The sequence below is a fragment of the Rhopalosiphum maidis genome, chromosome 1, assembly GCF_003676215.2.
Source record: "Rhopalosiphum maidis isolate BTI-1 chromosome 1, ASM367621v3, whole genome shotgun sequence".
NCBI classification, from domain to species: Eukaryota; Metazoa; Arthropoda; class Insecta; order Hemiptera; family Aphididae; genus Rhopalosiphum; species Rhopalosiphum maidis.
Window position 1 is genome coordinate 58,844,812 of NC_040877.1, and position 26,919 is coordinate 58,871,730.

The 26,919-nt window shown below is 26.5% G+C and overlaps 2 protein-coding genes across 3 annotated transcripts; one reads left to right on the forward strand and one right to left on the reverse strand.

Annotated features, from left to right (window-relative positions):
- Nucleotides 1-370: 370 nt before the first annotated feature.
- LOC113561011 (nucleolar protein 14 homolog) lies at nt 371-4,861 on the reverse strand. 2 transcript variants are annotated; one of them, XM_026967178.1, is made up of 14 exons: nt 4,630-4,861; nt 4,425-4,571; nt 4,215-4,353; nt 3,811-4,127; nt 3,582-3,730; nt 3,409-3,506; nt 2,956-3,258; nt 2,587-2,768; nt 2,368-2,520; nt 2,142-2,306; nt 1,724-2,062; nt 855-994; nt 633-788; nt 371-556 (listed from the first exon to the last, which is right to left on the reverse strand). In XM_026967178.1, the coding sequence occupies exons 1-14, from the start codon at nt 4,768-4,770 to the stop codon at nt 460-462; spliced, it is 2,526 nt and encodes an 841-aa protein (XP_026822979.1). In that variant the 5' UTR covers nt 4,771-4,861; the 3' UTR covers nt 371-459. The 2 variants fall into 2 exon arrangements, with proteins under 2 accessions (XP_026822979.1, XP_026822980.1); XM_026967179.1 differs by lacking the exon at nt 4,630-4,861 and having other exon boundaries at nt 4,215-4,355; nt 4,425-4,558.
- A 7,176-nt stretch (nt 4,862-12,037) lies between these two features.
- Nucleotides 12,038-24,770, forward strand: LOC113557745 (probable sodium/potassium/calcium exchanger CG1090). The gene is made up of 10 exons (XM_026963304.1): nt 12,038-12,443; nt 17,118-17,408; nt 18,822-19,041; nt 19,442-19,730; nt 19,821-19,944; nt 20,021-20,230; nt 20,782-20,989; nt 21,156-21,257; nt 23,587-23,718; nt 24,022-24,770. The coding sequence occupies exons 2-10, from the start codon at nt 17,139-17,141 to the stop codon at nt 24,213-24,215; spliced, it is 1,749 nt and encodes a 582-aa protein (XP_026819105.1). The 5' UTR covers nt 12,038-12,443; nt 17,118-17,138; the 3' UTR covers nt 24,216-24,770.
- The last annotated feature ends 2,149 nt before the right edge of the window (nt 24,771-26,919 follow it).

Here is a 26,919-nt window from a genome sequence, read left to right on the forward strand (position 1 = left end):
TAACAGTTTGATACGTTGTGTAGTCTTGGGAATTTCAGATACAGCTTGTTTAAATTTGATTTGAGCTTAGGTAATCACTTTTCAGATTAAATTATTCTTTTAAAATCAAAGAATAAAATGTGATTCAAGAAACTTTTAATAACCAAAGTAACTAATTTTACTAAAAGAAATATCACATGATGTTTTGGATCAGTTCTACTAACAAAAACAATAATACAAAATATAATTTACCATAAAGTGTCACTCTAATGAGTCCTATTTAAACCTTACGAATACGTCTCGAAACTAGTTAGTAATTATAATTAAAATTATTATGTCTAAAAATATTCAATACAAAAATTTAATCATCTTATATTTAATAAAAACACAATTTATTAAAAAAAAGTGGACCTAAATCATTTAATAATTAATTTGTTGGCTAGTACACAAAAAAAATTTACATAATAAATAATAGAATTTTTATTTTTTATTCTTTTTAGCAAGTTTGTTAATTTCATGAGCTTGATTTGCACCCCAACTGTAGATTTGCTTAACTTTATTACGCCTCTCCGCATCACTAAAAATTAATGACAATATTAATACAGAATAGAATAAAATACATTAACAATGATAAAATTTAAAAATATTATTACCTTTTAACTTGTTCATGGTACTTGAGTTTAGACAAGAAACTGTTATCTTTTCTAATTTCACGAACAGCAGATTTCATTTCACGTTTATATCGATGCAGAAGTTTTGATCTCTCTGCTTTTTCTTTAGACTCAGTTTTAAAAGTTCGGCCATCATATCTGTTAAAAAAGAATATTAAGAACATATTTTAATTAAGTATTATGATATTAATAATCAATACATACACTTTTTGAATTCTAGGTTCATACAATCGAAGTGCTTTTGGTCTATTAGATAATGTCTGAAGTTTTTCTAATTTTTTATCTATCGTCTGTAACTGCAGCTTTGTTTTATCAATTTGTGCATTAATTTCATCAGAATTAATCTAAGAAAATACATAAAATAAAAGTAAAATAACTATAGAAACATACAAACTTAAAATATAAATGGTTATGGATATTTTGATTAAGTAAAATATAAGCACATATAAGTTAGTTTTTGAATAATTTTTATATTTATATGAAAAATATACTTTTTTGGGGTCTTATAATAAAATTTGTTAACGTTTTTTGTAGCACTGGATATATAGAAGATATGTTCCTAATATAGAGTGTACTTAAATATGCATTATAAATTACTATTATATTAAGTTATAACACATAGTAGTTTATAAACATTATAAACATATTAACTATATTTATCATTAAAATAAAGTATCCATCATTGTATCTTTCACAAGATTTGTTTTGTTTATTACGTATCCACCCTATTTTGCTTTTCCTTAAATCATTTCTCTTCTACATATTAAATAACAAGGAAATTACTTATGATATTAGTCTCATTCTTTTTTTTATTGTCTTTGATTTAGGTATATTTAACCTTTTATCGTGGTTTTCTATTCTTAACTACACTTTTTCTAATATAATTCTTCATAGTTTTCATTAACCTATTGTTATTTATAACATAATTAACTTTTCATTAACACATTTCTTAATTAAAACTTTTTTTTAATTATACATAAAAAAAAATTGTAAATTTTTTTTTAATATATACCAATAGATTAATAAATTAAAAATAATGTTAGAAATAGTGAAAATAACAAATATTGAATTACCTTTAATGTAGTTATAATTGACAAATGGGGTGCCCAAATTTCATTAACACTAGGTATATCTTCACATAGTTTGCTAAACCTAAATATTAAATCTAATATGATGTATAATGAAGTCAATTTAAATGCATCATCTATGTTTTCTTCATTGAATATTTCATTTATGCTCAATTTTTTTGACCATTCAGTTTGAGTTGCATTATTTTCTAACATTAGTAATTTCATATTAGGCTTGAATTGTTGTACATAACTAACAGAATGGTTGTCAATAGTAGTCATTAATAACATGCCCCGTAAAATATTTACTACTTCTGGTATGTATCTTTTAGACAACTGAACATACTAAACATAATGCATAACATTAAAATTAATTATTATTAATAACTTTATTATTTGATTTAATATTTTTTATGATACTTACTTCTAATAAAATTGTTGTCAACAATAAACATGATGCTATGTCTGAACGTTTTTTAATTTTAGTTTGTGATAAAATCTCACTTGCTATCATTACAGCGTACGTACAAACTGGATGGTAATAGTCTGATGATGGAAATAACAGAGGAACCAGTTTAAAAAAGATTAACTATGACAAAAAATAAAAACATAATTTATGCTTTACAATATTTAAATCATTTTCCAATTACCATATCTGAAGTTATCTGCTTTAGTGATGAATCAATAAAATCAGTATGTTTTTCTTTCAATACTTCAATAAAACATTTAGCCGCGTGTTCTGGAAAAAACTGTGTTAGGTCATACAAATGTGGGGCTAATGAATTAAGTATCTTCCAACCATCCTAAAAATTACAAACATAGATACTTAGTATATAAGAGTACAATTTTTAGTTAAAGAAAACACTCACTATAGAACATGAATTATCATTTAAATGTTGCAAAAGATAAGGATACAGGCGCTGTAAATTTGACCTGTTATCATTACCTAAGCTTGGATGATTTACTTTAATCATTCGCTCAATAATTACTATTTGCTCTGTAATTGATCTATCTTCCAATATTTCTTGGAATCCTTCGTATAATTCAGCAACTGAAATTTAAAAATACATTATATCAGGTTGTTTTATTAGTTGAAATATTCTACATTTTTTACCATTTTATTAACAAAACATATTATTGAAGCAATGATTGGGAATATTTTATAAATGTATAAATTATATAAATTCATCTAGGATATGATTCTAGATATTACTTATAATTTATAATATAATCATTACCTGTAAAAGTATAAGGTAATTGTTTTCTTGCTTCATCCATTAATACTTTTTTTTCCTTTAATTTTTTAGCAAATAATTCGGTTGATTTATTTTTATCCTTGTTTTTAATATTTATATTTGTTTCTTCCTCATTAGAACTCTCATCATCTTCTTTAAGATCACTCATATCATTATTTAAATTGTTCTCATTTTCATCATCACCATCATCATCTTCATCATCTTCTTCTTCTTCTTCTTCTTCTTCTTCTTCATTTGATTCCATTTCATTATCATCTACATTTTCAGAATAATCATCATTTAAACCTAGAAAATTATCATAAAATATTTAGATATTAAGAAAAAAAAAATAAATCAACATTAATTTATAATTAGTAATAATGGATAACAAAAGTGTATAAAACACATATATTATATCAAATAATATTTCTTTATAAAATTATGAGTATATATTACCATTTTGTTCTTCATTTACAGAAATTAAATCAGAGTTTAGTGGTTTTCCATCGGAGTTGTAGGCTAAAGGCTGTATCTCATCGTCACCAAAATCAAAACTAAAAATTAAATTATTTTACTATGAAAATAATAGTTTTTAAACTTTTAAATGTTATGTAAAACATAATACATACCCATCATCTAAATCGTCAGCACTTCGGTGTTTAACAATACCATCATCTTCAATTCCTTTCATTCTTTTTAACCTTTCAGATTCTAACTTCTCTAGTCGTTCCTTTTCTTCTTTAGCAATTTCTTCTTCAGATTTTAATTTATCACTAGCCTATTAGATAAATAAATATACAACATAAATTAAAATTATAACTGTTTAAAGCTATTTAAATCAAAATTAAATAGTTTTACCATTCCCCTGCGATCAAATTTTAATGATCTCATTAAAATATCATAAGAATTCTTATCAACTTTCTTTTTATTAGGAGGTTCATCTTCAGTATCTGTTTCACCGCGATTCTTTGTAGGTACAACAGGCATGAGTTCTTTCCAATCTTTATCCAACTGATCAGTAAGCTCGTTTGTTTCTTGTTTAAGTTGTTTTTTTTCATATTTTCTCAATTTAGATTCGGCTATCAATTTATCAATCAAATCGCGATGACTAGTTTCACCATCACCAGCTCGACTTAAAACGCCTCCACCAAAATGAGCTTTCTCAACAAACTCAGCTAAATAAAATTAGGTATTGTTCATAAAATTAAGTACAAAATGCGATAAAAAAGTAAACAGTAAAAACAAATAAATGTGTTCCAAACCTCCCAACTTTCCACCATTTCGATCATCATCTGAATCAGAATCATCATCACTCATAGGTTTTTCAAATTTTTCAATGGTAGACAATGATTGACCATGATGAGTAAGATCCTCTTCTTCACCCAAGTTATACTTCATTTTCTTTTAAAATAAATATAATTATGTATAATAAAAATGATTATTAAAATTATAATAATAATAACAATAAATACTTTTTGAGCTTTAACTCTGCTTGCAGTAAATCGGGCAATAACACGATCATCAGCTGTCATTGCTCGATTTTTTTCACCAATTCGACGATCCACGAATTTATTTGATTTGTCTTTAAGTTTATACTCAAGCAATAATGATTTTTTCCTCTGAAATTAAAACATAAATTAAGTCTGAATAGATTTTGACACAAAAATACTCATATACCTTTTGGATAGACTTCGAACGAGCAATACCAGGTTTACCCACTTCATTTTTGGATTTACGACCCAATATGGTGAATTTCTTGTTATTTATGTGTAACTCAAATGGATTAGGTTGTTTTTCTTTATTTTTTTTAACTTTCATCTTAAAATAATTGCAAATATAACAGTAATAAACTAATAAATTAGGTACCTATTTAATTTAAAGTTCAAACGCACGTGTTATTGTATGAAGTGTTAAGAATTTATACGACTATGATTATTTTGATTATAAATTTGTTTATAAAGATAACAATTTTGAGATATGATAACGTGTTTTACAACCATAGATAAGACTCATGGAAGAAAACAAGAAATCGCAGATGATAAAATATATTACATTTTAATTTTTACATTCGAATCATTCACCATATTATAAACTAAATTTTAAAAAACAAATGTAATACCTATATTTAGTGGATTCTGCTTAATGTGAGCACGTTGAGACCATCCCTGTTTGCCCACATTAAGCGGTTGCCCATAAAAACCAGAATTAGTTACAAGAAAAAAAAAAAATTATAACATCAAAAAAGAACACAATCCCTTTCTGCATGAATTTTTATTTTTTTTCGAAAAAATGTACTAATTGTAAAAAAAAACATCAGTATGTGGTAATTAGTTTCACATAAGCCTGTATACCTTTGGGGGGGGGGGTTAGAGGTTCAATAAGATATATTTTTATTTCTCACAGACCCGTGGTAGTCATTGGTGGATATATAGGATGATTATTTTTGAGGCCCAAAATTTTTCATGTTCATTTTGTATAAACACAATATATTAAGGATTTGATGTTGGGTCTTCAAATAAAGTGTAACTCAAATGTTTCTGACATCAAAAATTATTAAAAATAAAATTGAATTTATAAAAAAAGTTTAAAACAATTATAAGATTACTACATAAAGAAAAATAACTTAAAAAGTATTAATTAAGTTTACCTATATATATAACAATATAACTATAGGGAAAACTGTAAACGTCTAGGTTGTTATTTGAAAAATAAATCCAAGACGACTGATACATCTTCTGGTATTACATTGATTTCTTTGTAAATATAAGGCAATGTCAATCCATTTATTCCATTTAAACAATTTTCCCCCCATTGTACTCACTATTCCTTGAGTATTTTTTTTATACGTAAAATAAATTTTAGAAAATAACCATTCACATTTCCCATGTTGTGACTGACAAAGTGGCAATACTGTTAAAATTAGTAAAAGCTGAATATCATTTGGAAAAGATCCACTTGCTGCAGCTTCTATATAAGCTCCTATAGCTGCAATGTGCTGATCATCGACTGGGTGTTTGGTCCAATGCGTGTTTCATAATGTAATTTCACCTGTTTAATTATTATAATTATAAAATGTATATTCGTGTATCTAATAGCCGGTCTGTTGACCATTTGGCCTTGAAATAATTCTATTCGTCAAACTTTTAATTCTACCAAACTGTTGTCTTTGTGTATATAAGTTGAATAAAAATCTAAAAGACTTCAAGTCTTTTTAAGAGAATTCAATTTCACTAATACTCAGATGTGGATTTTTCGAGAAAAAAAAATAGATTCAAAACCTGCAGAATTTTAATTTTTTAACGACTCATAAAGTTTGTATTCAATGAATTTAATTTATTTAATGAATTTTGATTAAATTATACTGTAAAAGGCATAACCTACCTTTGAATATATTTGTGTGTGTGTGCTAAAAATCAAAAAATATTAGAAAAATCTGTACGGTAAATATACAATACTTATCATACATTTAATTGTAACCAATCGAACACATGAAATATTAGAAATAGCATGGTAAAAAAATAATTTTTAGAAAAATGGAAAATATTTAAAACACAAATTTGTATTTTGAACTATTTATAAACATTTTCAAGTATAAGTACAACATTAGAAAAAATAAAAATATATACTTCAAAGGGAGTAGATATAACCCTTTTCACCCCATCGGCCCTCACTATGAGCACACCATTGAACTACATATATAAATCTCTATGAGTAACTAAGTAATTTTTACTGTACAAATATCAATAATTAGTTAAATAAAAATAATTTTAATAGTGAAAGTGTAAGTGTATGCATTTAAGTTATGCTGCAAGCATTATTAAGTTTACTGATACGAGATTTTAAATATTACATCTATATGCAAAACTATATGGCAATACTACTATAAAATATAAAAGTATGAACGTTCAAAAGATGGCTTTATGATTTATAAGAATGTAACAGATTCCAATTTATGGGAGGGTTAGGGTGGCTGCAGCCCCGGGCCCCGATATTATTTGGGGCCTCGGGCTCCTGTTGATGATTATAAATATTAAAGTAGCACTGTGAAATATTATGATATTATTGCTTTCGTTAGACATTTACATGATGTATATCAATAAACATTATTATAACTATCTAATATCTATAGATAGTTATAGTAATTATATTTTTAAATATTTTTATTTTACAAGTATTAAAAATTAATTTATGTTAATGTTCATGCTTATGTTAATGTAAATGAAAATTTTGTTCACTAATGCAATCATGTTATTTTAAATTTTAACATTCACTGTTTTATATTTTTTTAATTACATTTCACAAATATTAAATGTCCCTAAAATTGTATTGCTCCGAGCCCATATTTCGTAAATCTGGCTCTGCAATGCGCAGGGTATTGTGGTGACTGGTGATGAACAGATATGCCTTCTCGATAAGACGAAAAACCAATCTATAATTTAAATATTTGGGTAAGTAAAATAACGTAAATGGTACTACTTCCACTAATTATTTCGAATAAATGAATTTGGATTGAAATTTGGTTTTTGAAAGGTGAAAGGGAGTATTTACCAAAATAAACATTAGAGCATATTTCAAATATTTAACCGATTTGGTACGCGCATAGCGCATATGCAATGTAATTTACTTATCTTTTTTTTTTAAATAGCAATGGCAATGTTTTATAGATTTTCGTATTTACTATACTTTTTATTACATTTTTTTGCATAATAAATGTTTTCTAATAATTATAAAATGACTGTAAATTATAGTGTTGAAATGTATGATTTATCTATAAATATGTTATATTTTTATCGAAATGTATGAGCAATTTTATACTGGAGATAATATACCTGTATTGACATTTTAGTATTTTACCTTATTAAAACACTATATTTCAATTCAAATTCTAAGATTATTCATTTAAAATAGTGGCTCTAGTGGCATCTTTTATAGCGTAAAAAAATTATATAATTACTGACATATTTATAATATAATAGATAGATACTACCTACATTACAATTTACATGCATATTAGTTACATATTTAAAATCTGTTTCGGAACATATTTCTAATTTGTATTCTTTTATTTAAACTACTATGAATTTTAACTCTATTGTTTATCGAATAAGTACCTAATTATAGCTATTTAGACAATTTAGTATTATCCTATGTAGAATGTTTACGAATATACAATATAATATATACATAATGTTAGGTATAACAAATTTCAAGTTTGGTAGATATATTTAGTATAATTTTTAACTTTATGAATATTGTCTCACTAACTCATACATAATAAATAAAAGACAATTTCGATTTGTATTATATGGGTAAATAAGGTATTTAAGATAATATTATATGTATTTATAAATTATAATGATTTTATAAGGTCAGAAAATGTCATATAATACGACAAATGTCAATGTGTATATTATAATGTATAAATTATTTATTTATGTTCATTCTGGTTTTCACGCTTATTCCAAAATTAAATTTATTCAAGAGAAAGTCGTAGTTTAGGTATAACAATTACAAATAACTAATAAGCAAAATTAATCTGTATGCCGTAATTATGAAAATCATAAAATAAAATGCTCCGAATATTATCAGTTCTAAACTTTCTCTCGCGATTCAATCAAGAGTCAAAACAACAATCAATTTCATCATTAACTCAACAATTGAAAAAAAACTATGATAGATAATGACTTATATAGCAGTGTCTAGGTATCTAAAGATTAAAATAATAATGTGTTATTTTAATACAGCAATGTCCAACCTGTGGTTAAATTTTCCAAAGATTATTAGTATGAAGTATAATAAAAACAAGATATTGCATTGTAAAATGTAAAATGTGTATAAGTAAAAAATACACCATACAAGTAGGTAGAATATAGTAATGAAATATTAAGTTAATATTATTGATTGTGATATTTTTTCTAATATTGCCCATTGAAGAAAAAAAGTTGGGCATCACTGTTATAGATTTTGATAACGATGAATGAATAATGATGTATATAAAAAATAATATAATATATTATAATATATGTATTGGTTTTACAATGGAGTATGTTTTTTATGTTCAATGACACTTTATTTATAGTTAAAAACATGTACAACTTTTAGAGAGGTTTTTAATAGTAAATGGGATATAGTTTGTATTTGAGGATGTCAAAAGTAAAAATTTCTCATAACTTGTCTTATTAAAATAATTGGATAAAATAAAATTCATTTTTTTTTATTATAATATTATTAAGACAATTGTTTGGTAACTATAAATGGTTACAAAAATATTATTATAAATTCTTCATAACATGAAAAACTAAAACGACTCGAAGAACGTGAAGATTATTTATAATTTCAATAGATATTATTTAAATTTTAATATTTTTTTCGTTTCAAACATTTTTATTTTATTATTATTATATTAGGTAATAAGTAATATAATTATATAATTTATCATGATCTGCATTTTTAGCATACTATAACGCCATTATATGAACATTTTTAGAGTATTTTTGAAGTTTTCAATACATTTAATTGTGATTCCTAATTATGAGCAATTATATTGTTTTAAAGGTTGTTTAGGTTGGTTTAAATTTTTAATTATTACATCTTATAAGCTTTAAAAGTGATAATTAACGTAAGTATTGTTTTTGTTTAGCGCTTTTCACGGACAGTCGCAAATAACCATACTGATTCTATTACGAATTTTTCAAATTAAAGTTCATAATATATTGTCAGATGTTTTTGCTAATACAAAATTATATGCTTAAATTAAATTATTATAAAATAAAAAATTAAATGTTGTAGTCATAGTTATAATTCATAATGATACATTGTTACTAAGTAGGTATATATATATATATATATATCATTAGGTATATCTAATTATAGCATATAGATATACGTATATAACACATAATGTAAACTGTAAATATATAATTATATGATATTATTATTATAGTAAAAATATTTCTTCAAATATATAATATTTGTGGGTATTATTATTTGTAGTTTATAGTTTAATATTGTCGTAAGGATTTAGCCGGTATTTTTAATATTTCCAATACTATTATATATTTTGTCTACGTAGTTAAAGTGAATACCGAACAGATCTTAAAATTTTATATTTGCAGTTTATAATATACCATTGTTGTTTATTTTTAAAGAAGGTAAATATGAGGATTTATCCACTTTTGATTTTTTTTTAATAGTTTTCCCGTTTCAAGAAGATATTTGTTCACAGATGAATATTTTTATAACATCGAAAATACACGTAGTTAGTAATTGTAGTACCTACCTAGTTTGTGTGCAAATATTTTGACTTTTGATAACGAATGTCAAATAACAATTAACAATAGTTGTTAAATAATAATAATAAATAGGATATTCCAAATGTGTACACTATGAATTATGTAAAATGATTATATAGTATACTATAATAGGCGTCCAAATCACTTACTAAATAGTGCAATTACACGGGTACTCAATGGTGGTGGGTGGATCCAGTTACGTAGCTACGACATTCCTATACCACAGATCTCTATACTGACTATACTTAAAGTAAGACAGAATTCCCTCCCTATAACAATAAGATTCGTTGCCGCCCGCCAACAACGGAAGTACGGCACACAAAATACGGATTAGAAATTTGAGGGTGAGTGATTTAAATTATCAACTACGGCAAGGGCGCACCCAAAGGGGTGGCTAACGGGATTTAACTCCCCCCAAAATGGCTAGCCCCAAACATTTTGATAATTTGATTAGGTATATTGACTTTAAATTATTATATAAAAAAATTATCAACTAACGAAATTGAAACATTAGGTGTAACATAATATTATATATTTATACCTGTTATTCCGGGCCCCGGGAGAGACCTCTGTTTATATTATTATAAATATTAATTATTATAAATACTATTAGTATTTAAAAATGATTTGAATTTAGCCCCCCCTCCCCAAAAAAAAAAAAATATATATCTTGAGTGCGTCCCTGAACTACGATTAGTGGAAAATGTTTGTGCGCCACTGTAATAGACTAAAAGACAATTCATCGATTGGCATTAGATTCGTTTGAGTACCTATTCAATTTTTGGGGCAGTGTACACACTACCAATATAATACATAGGGATAGGGGAGATGGTTTATTTAACATTTTCTAATCACAAAGTGTAATTTTAATTTTCAATAAAGTGACGGTAACCACTAACCAATAATAATTGCATATCTAGTTAAAATTCATTTATTATTGTTTAAAGCAGTTATAAATATTATAAACACAATTTCCTGTGAAAGAGAATAAACACTATATTATGTTATAAATAATTTTAATAGTACTTCCAAACTGCTCCTGACATACGGAGACATGTCCATCATATATTCGACATACCTAAATGCGTGTTGTTTCTAAATATACACACATCTACGACCCACGCACACCTACACCCACACCCCCACATACACCCCACATACACCCCACATACATTCCCACGCACAAATACGCGCGCGCGCGCGTGCGTACGCCACTATGGATACATAATGTTCAAAAGTCTATTATATATACTCTGCACAGGGCTACAAAGGCGTATAGATACTGGCCTAGTGACCTACTGACTACTGCCCTTTGGATAGTATATAGGTTTTTGTGCTAGAGTTCCTTTCGGATATGATATAGGAGAGCTGGCCGTTAGATTATAATGAATGCTCTCTAGGATAATCTATATAGTATCGTATGTATAGGTATTAAGTACTCGTGTACGCACTGCAGGTGGTATAATACATGTTCCGTTCGCAGGATGATGGGTGACCGTATAGTCTTTGGACGACGAGGGCCGCTGCACGAGAACGGAACAGCCGCGGCGGGCCTTTACAAAATTACGACGATAATATAGTAAATAATAATAATAATAATAATAATATAACGGGCCTCGCGGAACGCGCGTAGCGGCGGTGGCGGCGGCATCAGCGGCGACGCCATCAAAATATCGATACGTTTGCCCGTGTTGTTACATATAGAAACGCCACTCGACTTTTGCGGATTCGCTGCCGAGCTTGCGCCTTAGCCGCCGTATACACGCAAGCGATATACACGCACACAGACAGTCGTGGACAAAACGAGCGCACGCACACTCGCGCGTAACGCCGAGCTATATTGCCCGCAGTGTATGTATAATAGTCACTCACCCCTCCGCGTCGAAAGTGCACGTCAACCGCTGTTTTCGGTGCACCCTACTGCCACCACATACACACTGTCAATTCTTTATTTTTTCATTACGATATTATTATTATTATCTGTCAGCGTATATATAGTGCAAAAAACCCCGTCAAAATCGTATTTCGCTTTTCCGTTTCCGCACGTCAACCGCTGCTCATTACGCCAAACGCGTCGTACGGGAAACACGCACAACCGCCACTGCAGCAGAAGCAGCAGCAGCAACCGACAAACTGCACGCGTCAACGACGACCACGTCGTTGCCGTCGCACGCGAATCGCTCGGACAAAAGTCAAAAGGTAAAAAGGAACAAAAAAACGGAACATTTATAATCACGATAATATTGTATTTACGACGATCTTCGTCGGGTTTTGTGCGGTTATATTATAATATTGGAACAACGGGAAAAAAATAAAACGACTTTTCCGCGGGTTCGCCGATATAATATTATTATTATCGTCGTCGTCGTCGTCGTCGTTGGGTATTTAAGTATTTCGTACTCGATCAAATGACACGTCCGAGACACGCGCGCGCGGTGGACGTCGTCGAGCTTGCAGCTTTACCCCCGATAAACGTCAGGCGCAGCGCTGTCGACGTCTTTATAACGACGTGTAATTGGGTTTTCGAGCTGTTTGCGAATTTTGCTGACAGGTGCCTTTTCCTCTCCTCCCCACACATGCACACACAATTATTATTATTATTATTATTATTGTTATTCGCGCGGATTGGCTGCGGTCGCGGTGTATAGAAGGTCGAGAGGGAGACGGAACCGCCGCCGTACTTTATCCGTCTCACGACGAGTAGCGCGCACACAGCTGCGGCGTGGCACTTGCTGTCTCATTAACAACACAAAAGAGATTATACACGATCGGTATGACATTATAATGCCCGTTACGGTTTCCGCAAGCAAAAAACGTCGCCCGAACTGCGGTCGTGTGCTCATATTATAGGTATCCGATCTGTCATCGATTTGCCCGTCACGAAATTAACTATATCGGTCGGTTTACGCCAGCTGTACACGGCGTGGGCGGGTGAGTGTTTGAAATCGTTTGAATACGTCGATTCGTCTTTACCCCCATGATGGACGGGTTTTCCGGTGAAACTCGATAATGTGTACAGACGTTAAGTTGCATCAACCGAAAAAAAAAGATAAACATATTATGTTATCATATGACACAACGCATATAATCGCTTGAGGAAAAACAATGCGGGACGTTAGGTTACAAAATTATAATAATAAATAAACACGTCATGATATGCGCGCATGAATAATGTATATTATGATATTATAATATTATGGGGGTAATCGACCGACACTAAAATACATCGCGCGCGATCGTCATTTTTTATTTTTATGTTGTTATGTAAAAAAAATATTTTTTTCCAAAAATATTACACACACACACACAAATATACGCTATACATTAAACTATTTTTATTATTATATTTAGTTGTCGATATACTAATAAACTACAATGGTTATACTGCATGATGTTGACATTGTTAAACGCTAAAGATGGGTCAGCGGTATATGTATACATATACTATATATATACTATAATAATTATGTATATAGTCGCACCAACTGCGGGAAACATGAGTGGAGCGAGGGTGGAGTAGGAACAGTTGAAATCGATAAAAAGTTTCGGGGGGCGTATAGGACTCGGCCGTTGTAATAAAGTCGCCAATTTTACTTATATAATATAGAGTAGCCCGATGTGGCCAACTTAATGGTCTAAACCGACGAAAATGTTAGTTCTAAGTTGACACACAATTATATTTTGTCACTCTTTATTTTTTATTATTTTTCTAAAAAATAAATTAAGCGATTTAAATCCAATACTTATTACTATTACATTGTGATTATATTGTTATCTCCTTTTTAAAATATTGCTTTTATTATCACGAACAACGAATTCAAACACATTTTGTAGAATTAAATAAGCTAAAACTTTCTATTAGGATGTATATGCTATCGATTAAATTTATCACTATCACGACTAGGACTAGAATAATATTTAATTTGTTTATTTCTTCAAAAGCGAATCGGTATTTCACAAACCCGTTGCATTCCTTTTGCATTAATAAACGTCGTGGATATGCAAAATACTATTAGGATTATTTTCCTCTCCCTATCATATTTTCTTTTATGTCTTCTCTGAAAACGGACATTCTTCTCACTTGTAAAATTCCAAACATGCCATTGACGGCATTATTCTGTTTACAGTTAACCTACCCATCACGAGAATCCGAGATTTTATTCCCAAAATATTTGAAATCACATAAACAACCAAACCATAAAATTACGATAATTATTCTATCTACGTGCATATCAAAATTAAATTTATATTATATAGTTACAATACAATAATGGATAAAAATATTTAAATTATACCAAACATTAAAACATTTAAAAAATTAAATAATTAGTTGTAATAATTATGTATACATAATTTTTAATTTTGAAAAGAATCAGTGGCGTATTTTGGATTGTCTGTCAAAAGAATATGATATAAATTTGTGAAGGTGAGCCAGTCTATAAGTTTAATTAAGTTTTTAAAATTTTTTTATTTCAACTTAATATATTATAGTATAAGTCATAAATGTATTATTATTACTTGAGCATAAATCATATAATATATTATATAATTAAATCTGTTCAACTTTCTGTTTTTAAACATAATATTATTACCACGTCACCGAGTGTTATTACTAATATATTCTAGCACACGGTGTCATGCAAATTAGTTTGATCTATATACAAATTAATGCGATAAATAATATCAAAAATTGTAAAATTACATTTACAATTTATTAAGATAATTCTTTAAAGTGATAAATATAATGTAGAACGACAATACATTACAAAACGTTTTCATTATCGTCCTATATCAGTATTCAGTGGTGTGTTATCGGAACCGATTCATTCTCTATTTTATGTAAATAATTAATTATTAATATATTATAACACAAAATATATTTATATCAAATCCTTATTTTGTTCAATTATAATTAAAACTAAAGTAACGTATGAATGATCTGTATTAAGTTTTCAGATCCAAGAAGTTGAAATTTGAATATTTCTAAAATATAAGCCACATATTTCAAAATTATCTCGTAATTCAAAAATTAAGCAATACTAAAATTAATTGTTACCATCAATGTCGACAATCAGTAATTTTCAATAATCAAAATAATCAAAAATATAAGCATTATGTATTTCAGTATTTGTATGTGGTTATTCTCCACACAAAAACCGTTTTTTTTTACATAATATTAGCCTCACTCCTTCCTAAAAGTTGTATTTTAGCCAAAATGCAATATAAGTTTCATGAGCAATAAATCGTCAATCACCTTAGACAATACTGATAAATGACATAGACTAAACTTACCAGTTAATTTAAAAAATATATATTGTTTACCTATAATAACTGGTGTCTGACAGTATTATCCACTATCTTATATCTACATTGTGGAATTTCCGACATCAACAGTAACATATTAAATATACATGAAAAACGCTATTTCTAACATTCTAGAAACATATTTTGTTGTTATAATAAAATTATATACGCATAAGTTTTACAATAATATAATGTACGAAAATCAAACGTAATATTATTATTATAGTTGCCTCCACAAAAACTGGCCAAAAATATTTTTCCAGGTATTTAATTAATGATTTGAAAAATCCTAACTATTTTAATGCAGGATATTTATACTTAATAATTTTCTTAATCAGTGCAAATATTTTTAAATGAACATGTTAAAAATGTAATTTGAATTTACTTATGAAAAATCATTATATACTTAAATAAAAATTATTTTACACCTGGGTTTGGATTAAATTAGTGATGTGTATACTAACCTAACCTATAGGTACACTCAAGCAACTTCCAGACACATTTAAAAAACACTCAAGATTTAGTTACTTCAAATTATTAACACTCTTCCAGAGTACAGACTACTGAGTACAATTTCATCACTTAAAAGAATAAAATCGTATCTTAGGTTCTCGTGACCTATAAAAAATAAAAAAAATATAACACTAACGTCATTAACAAAATAAACTTGAACGATAAGCATTAAATGAACTTGCTAAAATAATAAATAGGAAGTATAAATAATGAATTAGAAAATCATACTATACCTATACATGGGCTATGATACATTCTAAAATCTAATTCAATGTAATCTTCTTCTTTAATAGTATTAATGTGTTAATTGTTTAATAATATTAATATTTAATGTAAGATTATATAACTATAGTAGTTGGTATTATTATCATTTTTAATAAATAAAAAAAAATATTAAGGCATACGTTAATTAACGCAATGTTATGATTATATATATGATAAAATACAAAATAAATTGTATTGGTTAATGTAATACTTAATATAAATATATATTTATATATCTAATAAAAGGAAAAAAGTTAGGTTGTTAAAATTATTAATAATTTTAATTTATTAAAATATTTAAAAATCCAACCCTTCGACCCCAGAGGCATGCGACGCTTAATAAAATACATAATATATAAATAAATATGTATTTATTATGATGAATAAAAATTGGTCCTTTGATGGAAAACAAATTGACGTGCTGAAGTTTTGGCACAGACATTAAAAATCTTTAATGGTGCCACTACACTAAAATGATTAACTATATTTTGACCAAATTGATTTTGTTAAGAGTGGGTGTGGCATAAGTTGTACCATTTTTCACGATTTTTTTATTTATGTTCACCTATGATAATCAATAGAGTTGTGCATACAATATATTGTATACTATAATACTGTATATATATACTTATAAGTATACAACTACTGAAATATATGTTTTAATTTTTAATTGTGTTTGTTTTAATTATTCTGTTGTAACCTATGTTTATTATATAGATACGTATCATAATATCATAATATTATATTTAAGGATTTCTTTTTTCATAATATTTTATACATATTTTGTTCTAGAACGAATTGCGTGTCTGTCATATGGTTGGACAGAAGAGGCCAAGTAGATCATGTTCAATATTGATATGGGGTGGCTTTCTATTGCTTTACGCCGGGCTTACCGCAATCATAGATTGCACTCAAAGCAATGGAACAAGCACGACAGTTATTCCATTGTCGTCCAATGTCAACCAACTTTTATCCGCAGCCCCGGAGACCACGGATGATATTTATGCGTCTGGTGACGGTCAAGCTATTCTTCCAACACAATCGTCACTTCAAAATGAAAATCAAACTATAGAGAGCATTTCGGTATTTATCTTTTATTACGATATAATATTAAATACTTGTTACTTAAAAGTTGAAAACGCATCATTTATAACCTCTTAGACATTTAATTTGTATAGTTAAATAATTAAAAGATAAATCGAATACGAGTAAATAATTTGTACTAAAGTATAGCCTAATTTTAAGCTATAATAACTATGTAGTGGCAAATCGAATTGCTAGACATCCTTATAAATATATATTTTCAATTACGTCATTCTATTTTATATTATATTGCAGTAATTTAATATTAATGACAAACATTAAAGCTACATACTATAAATTATTTAAAAATGGTTCTGTAGATAAATAAATTAGAAATACTCAAATACTAATAATAATATCAATTGGTTGTTTGTCGCTCTAATTATTTTTTAATTACAGCTAAATACCAATATCGATGTTTACACGCTTGAATACTACTAAAAATTGTTTCCAACTAAAATGCATAATATCCTTTAAAGAAAAAATAAGTTAAATACAATAACATTAAAGTATTGAGAAACTAACAATTAATAGAAAATACATTTTATAACACAATTTAGGTTAGTATACTATTTTGCATTTAAGTGTAAATAACAATATTATATAATCAAAATATTCAACCTACTTTAATTAATATTTTTATTTTTTACTATTGATATAGACATACACATCATGCAATATACCATTATGGTCTTATAAAAAATAAATAACAAATGTATATATATATAAATATAAAGAATAATTTTCATATTAATACATCGGCGGGTAATTTAATTTTAGCAAATTAAAGTTTAAATAACAATTCTTCTTCTTATAATTTCTTTATTTTAATGAAATATGAAATTTCTTAATTGTATATAGAACTAAACATAAGCATATAACAATTTTATACTAACTAAATATATTTGGGTTATTTGTGTGCTTTTTTTATTTACGACCTTTCTCAGTTTTTAATTTTTTTTTTTTTTGTTACAGCCTTATTTATTGATTACGTTTGATAGATATATTATACCTATAAAACCAAAAACCTTACTTTTAATTTACATGCACATAAGTTTAAACATTTTCTCAAATCGATTAAAAATTATATCAAGATTACGTTAAATACATATTTATTTATAACAATTAACAGAATATGTCTATAGTTTTAGTATTAAGGGTGATTCTTTTAACTGATTATTAATTCAAAAATAATTCTTTAATAATAATTTGACATTTTCTCTTGAAAAATTGAAAATACCTACAATATTCTAACAATTAACTAGCTTCTAACGCAACGTCCACCTACATGTTTATCAATAAAAGTTTAAAAGACCCTAATTAATGTTTAAAGAGAACACGTCGTAAAATTAGAATTTTATTTTTCATAACTGTATTAAATTTCTTTTGTGAAATTAAAATGTTATTTTTTAGGATCTAAGTACAGCAAACACATCATCAACTATAAGCGACGAATTGGCTGAGAAATGCACACCGCCAGCAATAAAACAGTTCCCTAGACCTTTTATGAGACCCTCAGTGCGACGACGAGGAGGAATATTAATACACATAATTATATGTATCTATAGTTTCTTGGGATTAGCAATCGTATGTGATCACTATTTTGTTAAGTCATTGGATAGAATTTGTGAAGGTAAATATAATTTTATCAGTGTGTTCTATCTAAACAGTAAAACTGCCAGCATCTAACACTTTTTAATAGTATTCAAAATGTCAACGACTGAGAGTGTTTAGTATTTAGAAGTTTTGTTGTATAATACGTGTATAATGAATTTATGCACAATAACTAGTTTTCATTAACTTCTTGCTGCATACAATTTATGAATCTATTTCTAATAAGACTGAAAAAAGGAACATTTTAAAAGTTTAAACATTTTGTGTGTATTATAATGTATTATATTTTTTTAATATTTAGTTAATAAAACAAAGTATGACTCAAGATATTATTATCTTAAAACTTAAAAGTCAATTCAATATATACATTTTAAATTGATAGGCCTATAATTTTCAAATTTCAATTTTTTTTCTTTTAGAACTTAGAGTAAGTCCTGATGTCGCGGGTGCAACATTTATGGCGGCTGGTAGCTCTGCGCCTGAATTAGCCACCGTTGTCATTGGTGTATTTCTAGCCAAAGACGATATAGGCGTGAGTGGAGTCATCGGATCTGCCGTTTTCAATATCATGTTTGTCATAGCTATTTGTGGTTTAGCATCCACAACTGTGACTTACCTCAACTGGTGGCCACTTTGCAGGGATTCGTTTTTCTACACCATAAGCATACTCATCATGCTGTTGGCTATTTATAACGAAACTATTTCATGGTATTAATAATTACATAACTACCTAAACTTATATAAGCTTAGAAAAAACTATTCATAATACTTAAAATTTAAATTTATTTAACACTATAGGATTGAAAGTTCAATGTTGCTTCTGGCGTATGTCATATATTGTGTAGCACTGTACTACAACTTGTATTTGGAGGCATGGGCCAATACTTGGAACTTACCATTTCCACCAAGAAATCACGGACAAGTTATTGAATACTTATTGACTATTATATGTACACGATATTGAATTGCGACTATATAATTATCATTTTATATAACAGATAAATGAATTATTTGCGGATCAACAGACATCAGATATCAAAGAAGGTCAAGAACAAATTCAATTGACCGGTACTAAAAGTCCAACGGGTTATGACACCACTGGATCCACTGGAATAGACCAACAAGAACAAAACCAACAGCAAAAAAATCAACAAATACAACAAAATCCAGACTATTATATACCTAAAGTGTATCATGAAGCTGATGAGGTATGTGTAATCATTTGTATAGCTATTTATTTATTAGAATAGTGAATGACCGCAGTTGGTGAATGCTGACAGTCACCTAGTAAATGTTGACATGCACATCTTAAATTGGTAAACATTGAAAAATGAAAAATGTAGTAATTTACTTTAGTGAATGTGAATATTTACATGATAATTTTGATCATTGACCAATGTAGACATACACATCACGGTTTTGTTAACCTAACCTAACCTAGCTAAATAATGTATTAATATAACATGGGTTAGGTATTAAATTATATGTATTATTCATTTAAATTATGTTTATTTTATTTTACAAAATGTATTGATTCCCTAATCCTTATAGTATATCAACGATTATTATTAAATTTAGTAATGTAGGATACAAAATCATTTAATAAAATATTATAAGATATAATAGGTACATTTTAAATGGTACACATATACACGTAAATACATGAATTATAAAGACTGAATAAATTGAATATTAATATACTTAATAAATAATAAAATTGTATACCTAATACTTTTTATTGTTTTTTACTATAACTTAGGTAAATCCTTTGCTTAAGCCGGAAAATGGAAACATTTTACATGTTATTCAATGGGCCGTTATGTACCCAATTTATTTTAGTTGTTATTATACAATGCCAGACTGTCGGAAAGAAAATTTCAAAAACTGGTACGGATTAACATTTGTCATATCTATGCTATGGATTTCAGTGTATTCTTATATAATGGTCTGGATGATTACAGTTATTGGTAAGTTCTATTGCAAATACTTAGATGAGTAGATGACTATAATGATTAATGATTGTAGTGTCTTGAGAAAAAAAAGTACTATACATTATTTTATTAAAAAGTTTATAAATAATATGTAATTTGTATTGAATATTGTATACGTTCTTATATTAAATTTAACTCACAGGTAATACACTTGGTATACCAGACACAGTCATGGGTCTAACATTTGTTGCAGCTGGAGTTAGTGTACCAGACGCTCTATCAAGTCTTTCAGTAGTTAAAGAAGGTACGATTAAAATGTTACTAAGATATATTATAACATTTATTCTTTTAAGTACTTAACTTTTTTTAATCAGATAGTGTTTTAATTATCACATCATAGTATATGATTTTAGTTTTACCGTGTAATAATAGTTAAATCACCCGGGATATGAATTTTAGGAATCGCGGTGAGTTGGTCGCGAACAATTGAACGCCAGGATAATTGATCGTCGAACGAACATTTTTAGTTTTTTAGTTATTTTATTATGCTAATTACATAATTAATACACGCATTTCCGAGTTTTATGTATATTATTTTAGAACACTTGAATACTCTTATTATTTATTTTTAAATAACGGACAGTTAATTCAATTTACAATGCAGTCAACATCAGATATTATTATAAATATTACTAAAGATACCATTATAATATAATGTCCACACGAGATAATTTAACTGGTGTAACAATAACTTAACCAGCATTATGTCCAATTTCACTGTGGAATTGTTTTAAATATATTTTCGAAAACATCCCCCGACTAACAATTCTGTTGAAGGGTAGCATAATAGCATTGCATCTAGTCTGAACGTATGTCATCCAACTATATGGAAATGTATAGATTTATTTAAGAAGGAGGAGAGCCTTATATACGGTTACAGGTAGAACAATTAATCGCGAGAAATACTATGGGTGTTAAACGGACGTACAGAGATCACGTAGAAAGAATTATAAAAATACGTGATGACTATCATACGAGGAATAAACTAAACTTTTTAAAAGGAATAGCCCATAATTTTCAACTTCAACTTAGAATTTAAATTATATTTTTTAAATGTAATTAACTGACATTATTTATTATTCTATTTTATGTGTAATTATTAATTATTAACAATAATAAAAAGTGTAATTTTAATTTAATTTAATTTTAAATTTTTATATGATAAATAAACATTTTAATATGAATATTATGATAATGTAAATTGGATTAATTGTTCGTTATTTTAAAATAAATAAATAAGAATAGAAATAGATTAGACAATAGATATTATTAAAGAATATTTTAATATTCTAAAATAATAAACATAAAACTCAAAAATATACTTAAGGTAATAAAATAACTAAAAATTAAAAATGTTCGTTTAACGATCAATTATCCTGGCGATTAATTGTATTCACAACTAATTCACCGAATACCAAATTTTAGATATAATCAAAACTTGTAAACGCACATATTATTAAAATATAATATTACGTCAAAATATTAATTGCTATAAATAGTTCAAAATAGAAAAACAAACATTATGTAATGTTCTAATATTTATTTTAAATACAGCTTTTAATTGTATATTAATTTTTACTTGTATAATATATCACTGATACATATATATGTTTAAGAATAGTAAATTTAATTTTTTTCAAAATATAATACAATATACAGAATGATTCTTTTATCAAACAACACTCATTGTTTCAAAAAGTATTAATGTTTTTGAAAATATTTTTTTACATAGTTTCAAGTTGTTAAAAACAAAGTTTTTATTAAAAATTTATATTTTTAAATATTTTTTATCCTTATAATATTTTAAGTTTTTTACTTTTTTGAATGACAGCATAGTGTTTTAATTCCATATTTCAAAGCAGACTAATTTTCTGAGTATTTTGATATATAAAATTCGAATTTAGAGTGGAAAGTTTATGAGTTATATTTATTTAAAGTTTAGACAAGCGGATTAGTGGACAAACATTTTGTGGGGTAACCCCGTACTACTCCACTCCGCGCAACTAAACTTTAATTATGTATAACTCATAAACTAATCGCCCTAAATTCGATTTTTTTTTTGTATTAAAATACTCAAAAAATTATTCTGCTTTGGAGTATGAAATTAAAAATCTATGTTGTCATTTAAAAAAGTAAAAAACTTAAAAAAATATAAGGATAAAAAATATAATTTTTTAATAAAAACGTTGTTTTTTTTAACAATTTGAAACTATGTAAAAAAATATATTTACAAAAACATTAATACTTTTTGAAATAATTAGTGTTGTTTGATAAAAGAATCACTCTGTATATATATATATATAATATTAATTTTATATAACTACCGAATGAAGTCTAGGTATATAAGAGACTTACAAATTAAAATAAGTTTATAAAATATTAAAATCCGACTGCTGAAAATATATTTATTTTTATTCCGATAATTGATCTAAATACATGAATAAAATACCTATTTTTATAGCCACTAATAGCATATAAATGATTAATAATTCAATTACAAATTTTGATGTATATTCCATATAATATGCTTTGTAAATCATGCTTCATAATCATATTGCCAAATTTAATTTTAGGTTATGGCGACATGGCTGTATCTAACGCAATCGGAAGTAACGTGTTTGACATATTAGTATGCCTAGGACTTCCGTGGTTTTTGCAAACTGCTGTATTTAACCCAGGAAGCACTGTAAAAGTGTACAGTAAAGGTAAGTCAAATTTAATTAATATTATTGACATTAAATTCAATTTTAAATAAAGTTATAAGATTAGAATATTAAGCAATACGTTTTAATGTTTATTATGTGTGTATTCGTTTTATATCATTTATCTATTTTGTATTATTATTTATATGAAGTTAATCTTATAAGACTAATAATAAAAACACTAATATTATAGTTTTAGCATGCTCCAATTAATAATTGATACTTCAATGACAAAAAACATTGTATCTTTTTGCAGACCTTCATAGTTCATATGTGTATGCCATAATTTTGTTATTATTGTTATAGGTTTAACTTATTGCACATTAACACTTCTATCGACCGTAGTATTTTTGTTGGTGGCAACGCACATGAACGGATGGAAGTTAGATAGAAAATTTGGAGCTGTCCTCATGTTGTGGTATTTAATTTTCATCGCAATAGCTAGCTTATACGAAATGAATGGTACTATGAATCCACCCAGTTGTTTGACCGACTATTAATGTTGTTTTATACAAAATATTTAAACAATAGGTTACGTATAATTTATTAATTTATTTTGATTTTAAATATGTTTGTTTTGTATTTTTCGTTCAAAATAATGTTATTCTCCTGTCGTGCCTGACAGTTCAGCATCCTGTGATTTTTTTGTATAAGTAATATATTATAAAGAAAATATATAATATTAGGTATAATACATTAAACTATTATACTTAAATTGCGTAAACGCGTTTTCTGGGATTAATGCTGATATTATCTGGAATAATTATTTTTAATTGGAAATGTCAGAAAACTTATATGACATGATGTTTTCTTACAATAACATGCTGATTTATAGTTTCAGTTTTATTTTACCAATTTGGATCATACACTAAACAAAAGTTATGTTATTACAAATCGCACAATTTAGATTAGCTATAAACTAAATAGGTACTGTTTTATTAAATGCGATGGGATAATATTATGGAACACTTGGATTTCCAATTTAAAATTTATGTTTTTTTGTACATTTTTCATAGTTATTTCAATCGAAATTATGGCATAATTAAAATAACTATTCGCAGTTATTAACATATATTATGTTAGTTGAAAATAATAATAATTATTGTTATTTTATTTCCAATTATAAATAATATACCAATAGGTATACAAAAGATAAAAACTGTTGAACATTTTTAATGTTATTATTTTATTATTATTATTATTATTATTATTTTGTTATTTAAAAATATTTTTATTTATTTTCTTATTAGCTAATTATTCAGATACTACCTTAATACATTTTATGGTTTTCTTTTCTTTGTTTTTTTTTTTTTGTTTTTTATTAAAAGATCTGAATATTAGGTATTATAATTAATTGCAATAATACTATATTTAGAAAAAATATGAATGCCTACTGTAAACTTAAGTGTTGATGCAATTTATTTAACTTCATTATCATTAAATAGTGTTAAATTATTTATTTGATACTATAATAATCGAGACAATAATTAGTTTCATAAGTCGTATATTATTAAATTTGTATTGATAGTTAATTTTAAGACAATGTTATTAATATTTTAGCTTATTTACGTCAAATTGTACTTACCTATATAATAACTAATATGTATACCGTATCAAATACCTGCTATAATAACTTATTAACAATTTATAAACTATAAAATCCATCATATTTATTATTACCAATTACCATTTACCTTATTATATTCTGCCTAATTAATATTGTTCGTACCGTTATGCTTTTATTATATTCCTATATCCTAATATCCTTGTTATCTATTATTAGTATATTATTTAAAATTTTCAAAATTATTATTTTTGTGTATAAGCAGTAATAACTGTATTTATAATCATAAATTGTTACTTATTTTTTGTTTAATGCTATAATATTATACTAGTTTTAAAATATGTTATGAACTTCTATTATTTAAGTTATAGTTATACGACTTATATCAGTTATACCTATCTATACAAAAATATTTAGTATACCTAAACAATATCTATCACATTAAAACATTATTTGTTATGGTTATTAGACGATACTATATTTATTTTGTTTATTAAAACTATTAAAACTAATAGAAAGCACAAATATATATACCAAGCAAATATTAGTCGAACTAATTTTTAATTACTTAATTAATATTTATATCACAGTATAGGAATCCCACGAGTAGGTGTTACTACTTTTTGTGTGTTTCAAATTATCTTAAATTAATTATTAAATGTTAATATTGTAAAATATTTTAAAATTTACTATACTATATAACAATTATATATTGATATATAAATATATATTATATACTAATATACAGTTAGTAATGTACTATTGTTACACCGTTAAAATCCATTTATTTATATCGAAAAAAAAATTTAAGTAAATATACTGCGTATGTTAATTTTCTTTAACATCCTATATACAGTCTAAAGTTTAGACTAAACTATATCCTAGTGTTCCCAATCTAATACTTACAACTTACAAGTAATAAACTATTTAGCTACATGGTCTTAAGTGACCTAAACTATACGATATGTCTCTATTTAGTTATCTGTCTGTATATAATGGATGGACTTTTAGTTTATAATTTTTAGTTCGTATAGTATAAATAATTCAATAATTACATACCAAAATATCTGCAATATTAGGTACTACTTATACCTACCTATACCTCTCATTGTCGTCGTAAATTTTTAGTTTTAATTTCAGGATTTATTAGGTATATTTTTCTTTGATCTTATATATTGTTTAAAATATTCAACTCATTTAAAAGAAACCATTAAATTTAAACATAATTTAGATTTTAGAAAAGATCATAATCAATTTAATAGATATTTAATTGAACATACAGCCACATACAGGTAAAAACTGTTAAAATAACTAAAGAGGCTGAAAAAAGCAAAAACCTCACAGTGTAAATACTTATTATTTCAAAACTATCTATACTACATTACTTTTATATTATTTCTATTTTTATCATAAATTTTGAAGTTCGCTTTTTACTTTTTCGTAACGCATCCCAACTCTGATTTTTATAAGAACAGTCTAAGTACATTTACTATCTATAGTACATATATCTATTATCTATAGTAAATTTCATGTTTTTTTTCAATTCTAAGAATTGATAGGATTTTAAATTAAAAATGTTATATTTATTATTATATAATATTTTATAATTTCACTATTTTGTATGGGTATTTAAATAATAA

Excerpts from the sequence above, each read along its gene's own strand:
- LOC113561011 (XM_026967178.1), bottom strand. The coding sequence starts at position 4,770 with ATGAAAGTTAAAAAAAATAAAGAAAAACAACCTAATCCATTTGAGTTA. Across the intron at positions 3,731-3,810 it reads AATTTGATCGCAGGGGAATG|GCTAGTGATAAATTAAAATC; the intron begins GTAAAACTATTT and ends TTTATCTAATAG. Across the intron at positions 2,769-2,955 it reads ATTACCTTATACTTTTACAG|TTGCTGAATTATACGAAGGA; the intron begins GTAATGATTATA and ends TTTAAATTTCAG.
- LOC113557745 (XM_026963304.1), top strand. The coding sequence starts at position 17,139 with ATGGTTGGACAGAAGAGGCCAAGTAGATCATGTTCAATATTGATATGG. Across the intron at positions 19,042-19,441 it reads ATTGGATAGAATTTGTGAAG|AACTTAGAGTAAGTCCTGAT; the intron begins GTAAATATAATT and ends TTTTTCTTTTAG. Across the intron at positions 20,990-21,155 it reads CTGGATGATTACAGTTATTG|GTAATACACTTGGTATACCA; the intron begins GTAAGTTCTATT and ends TTTAACTCACAG.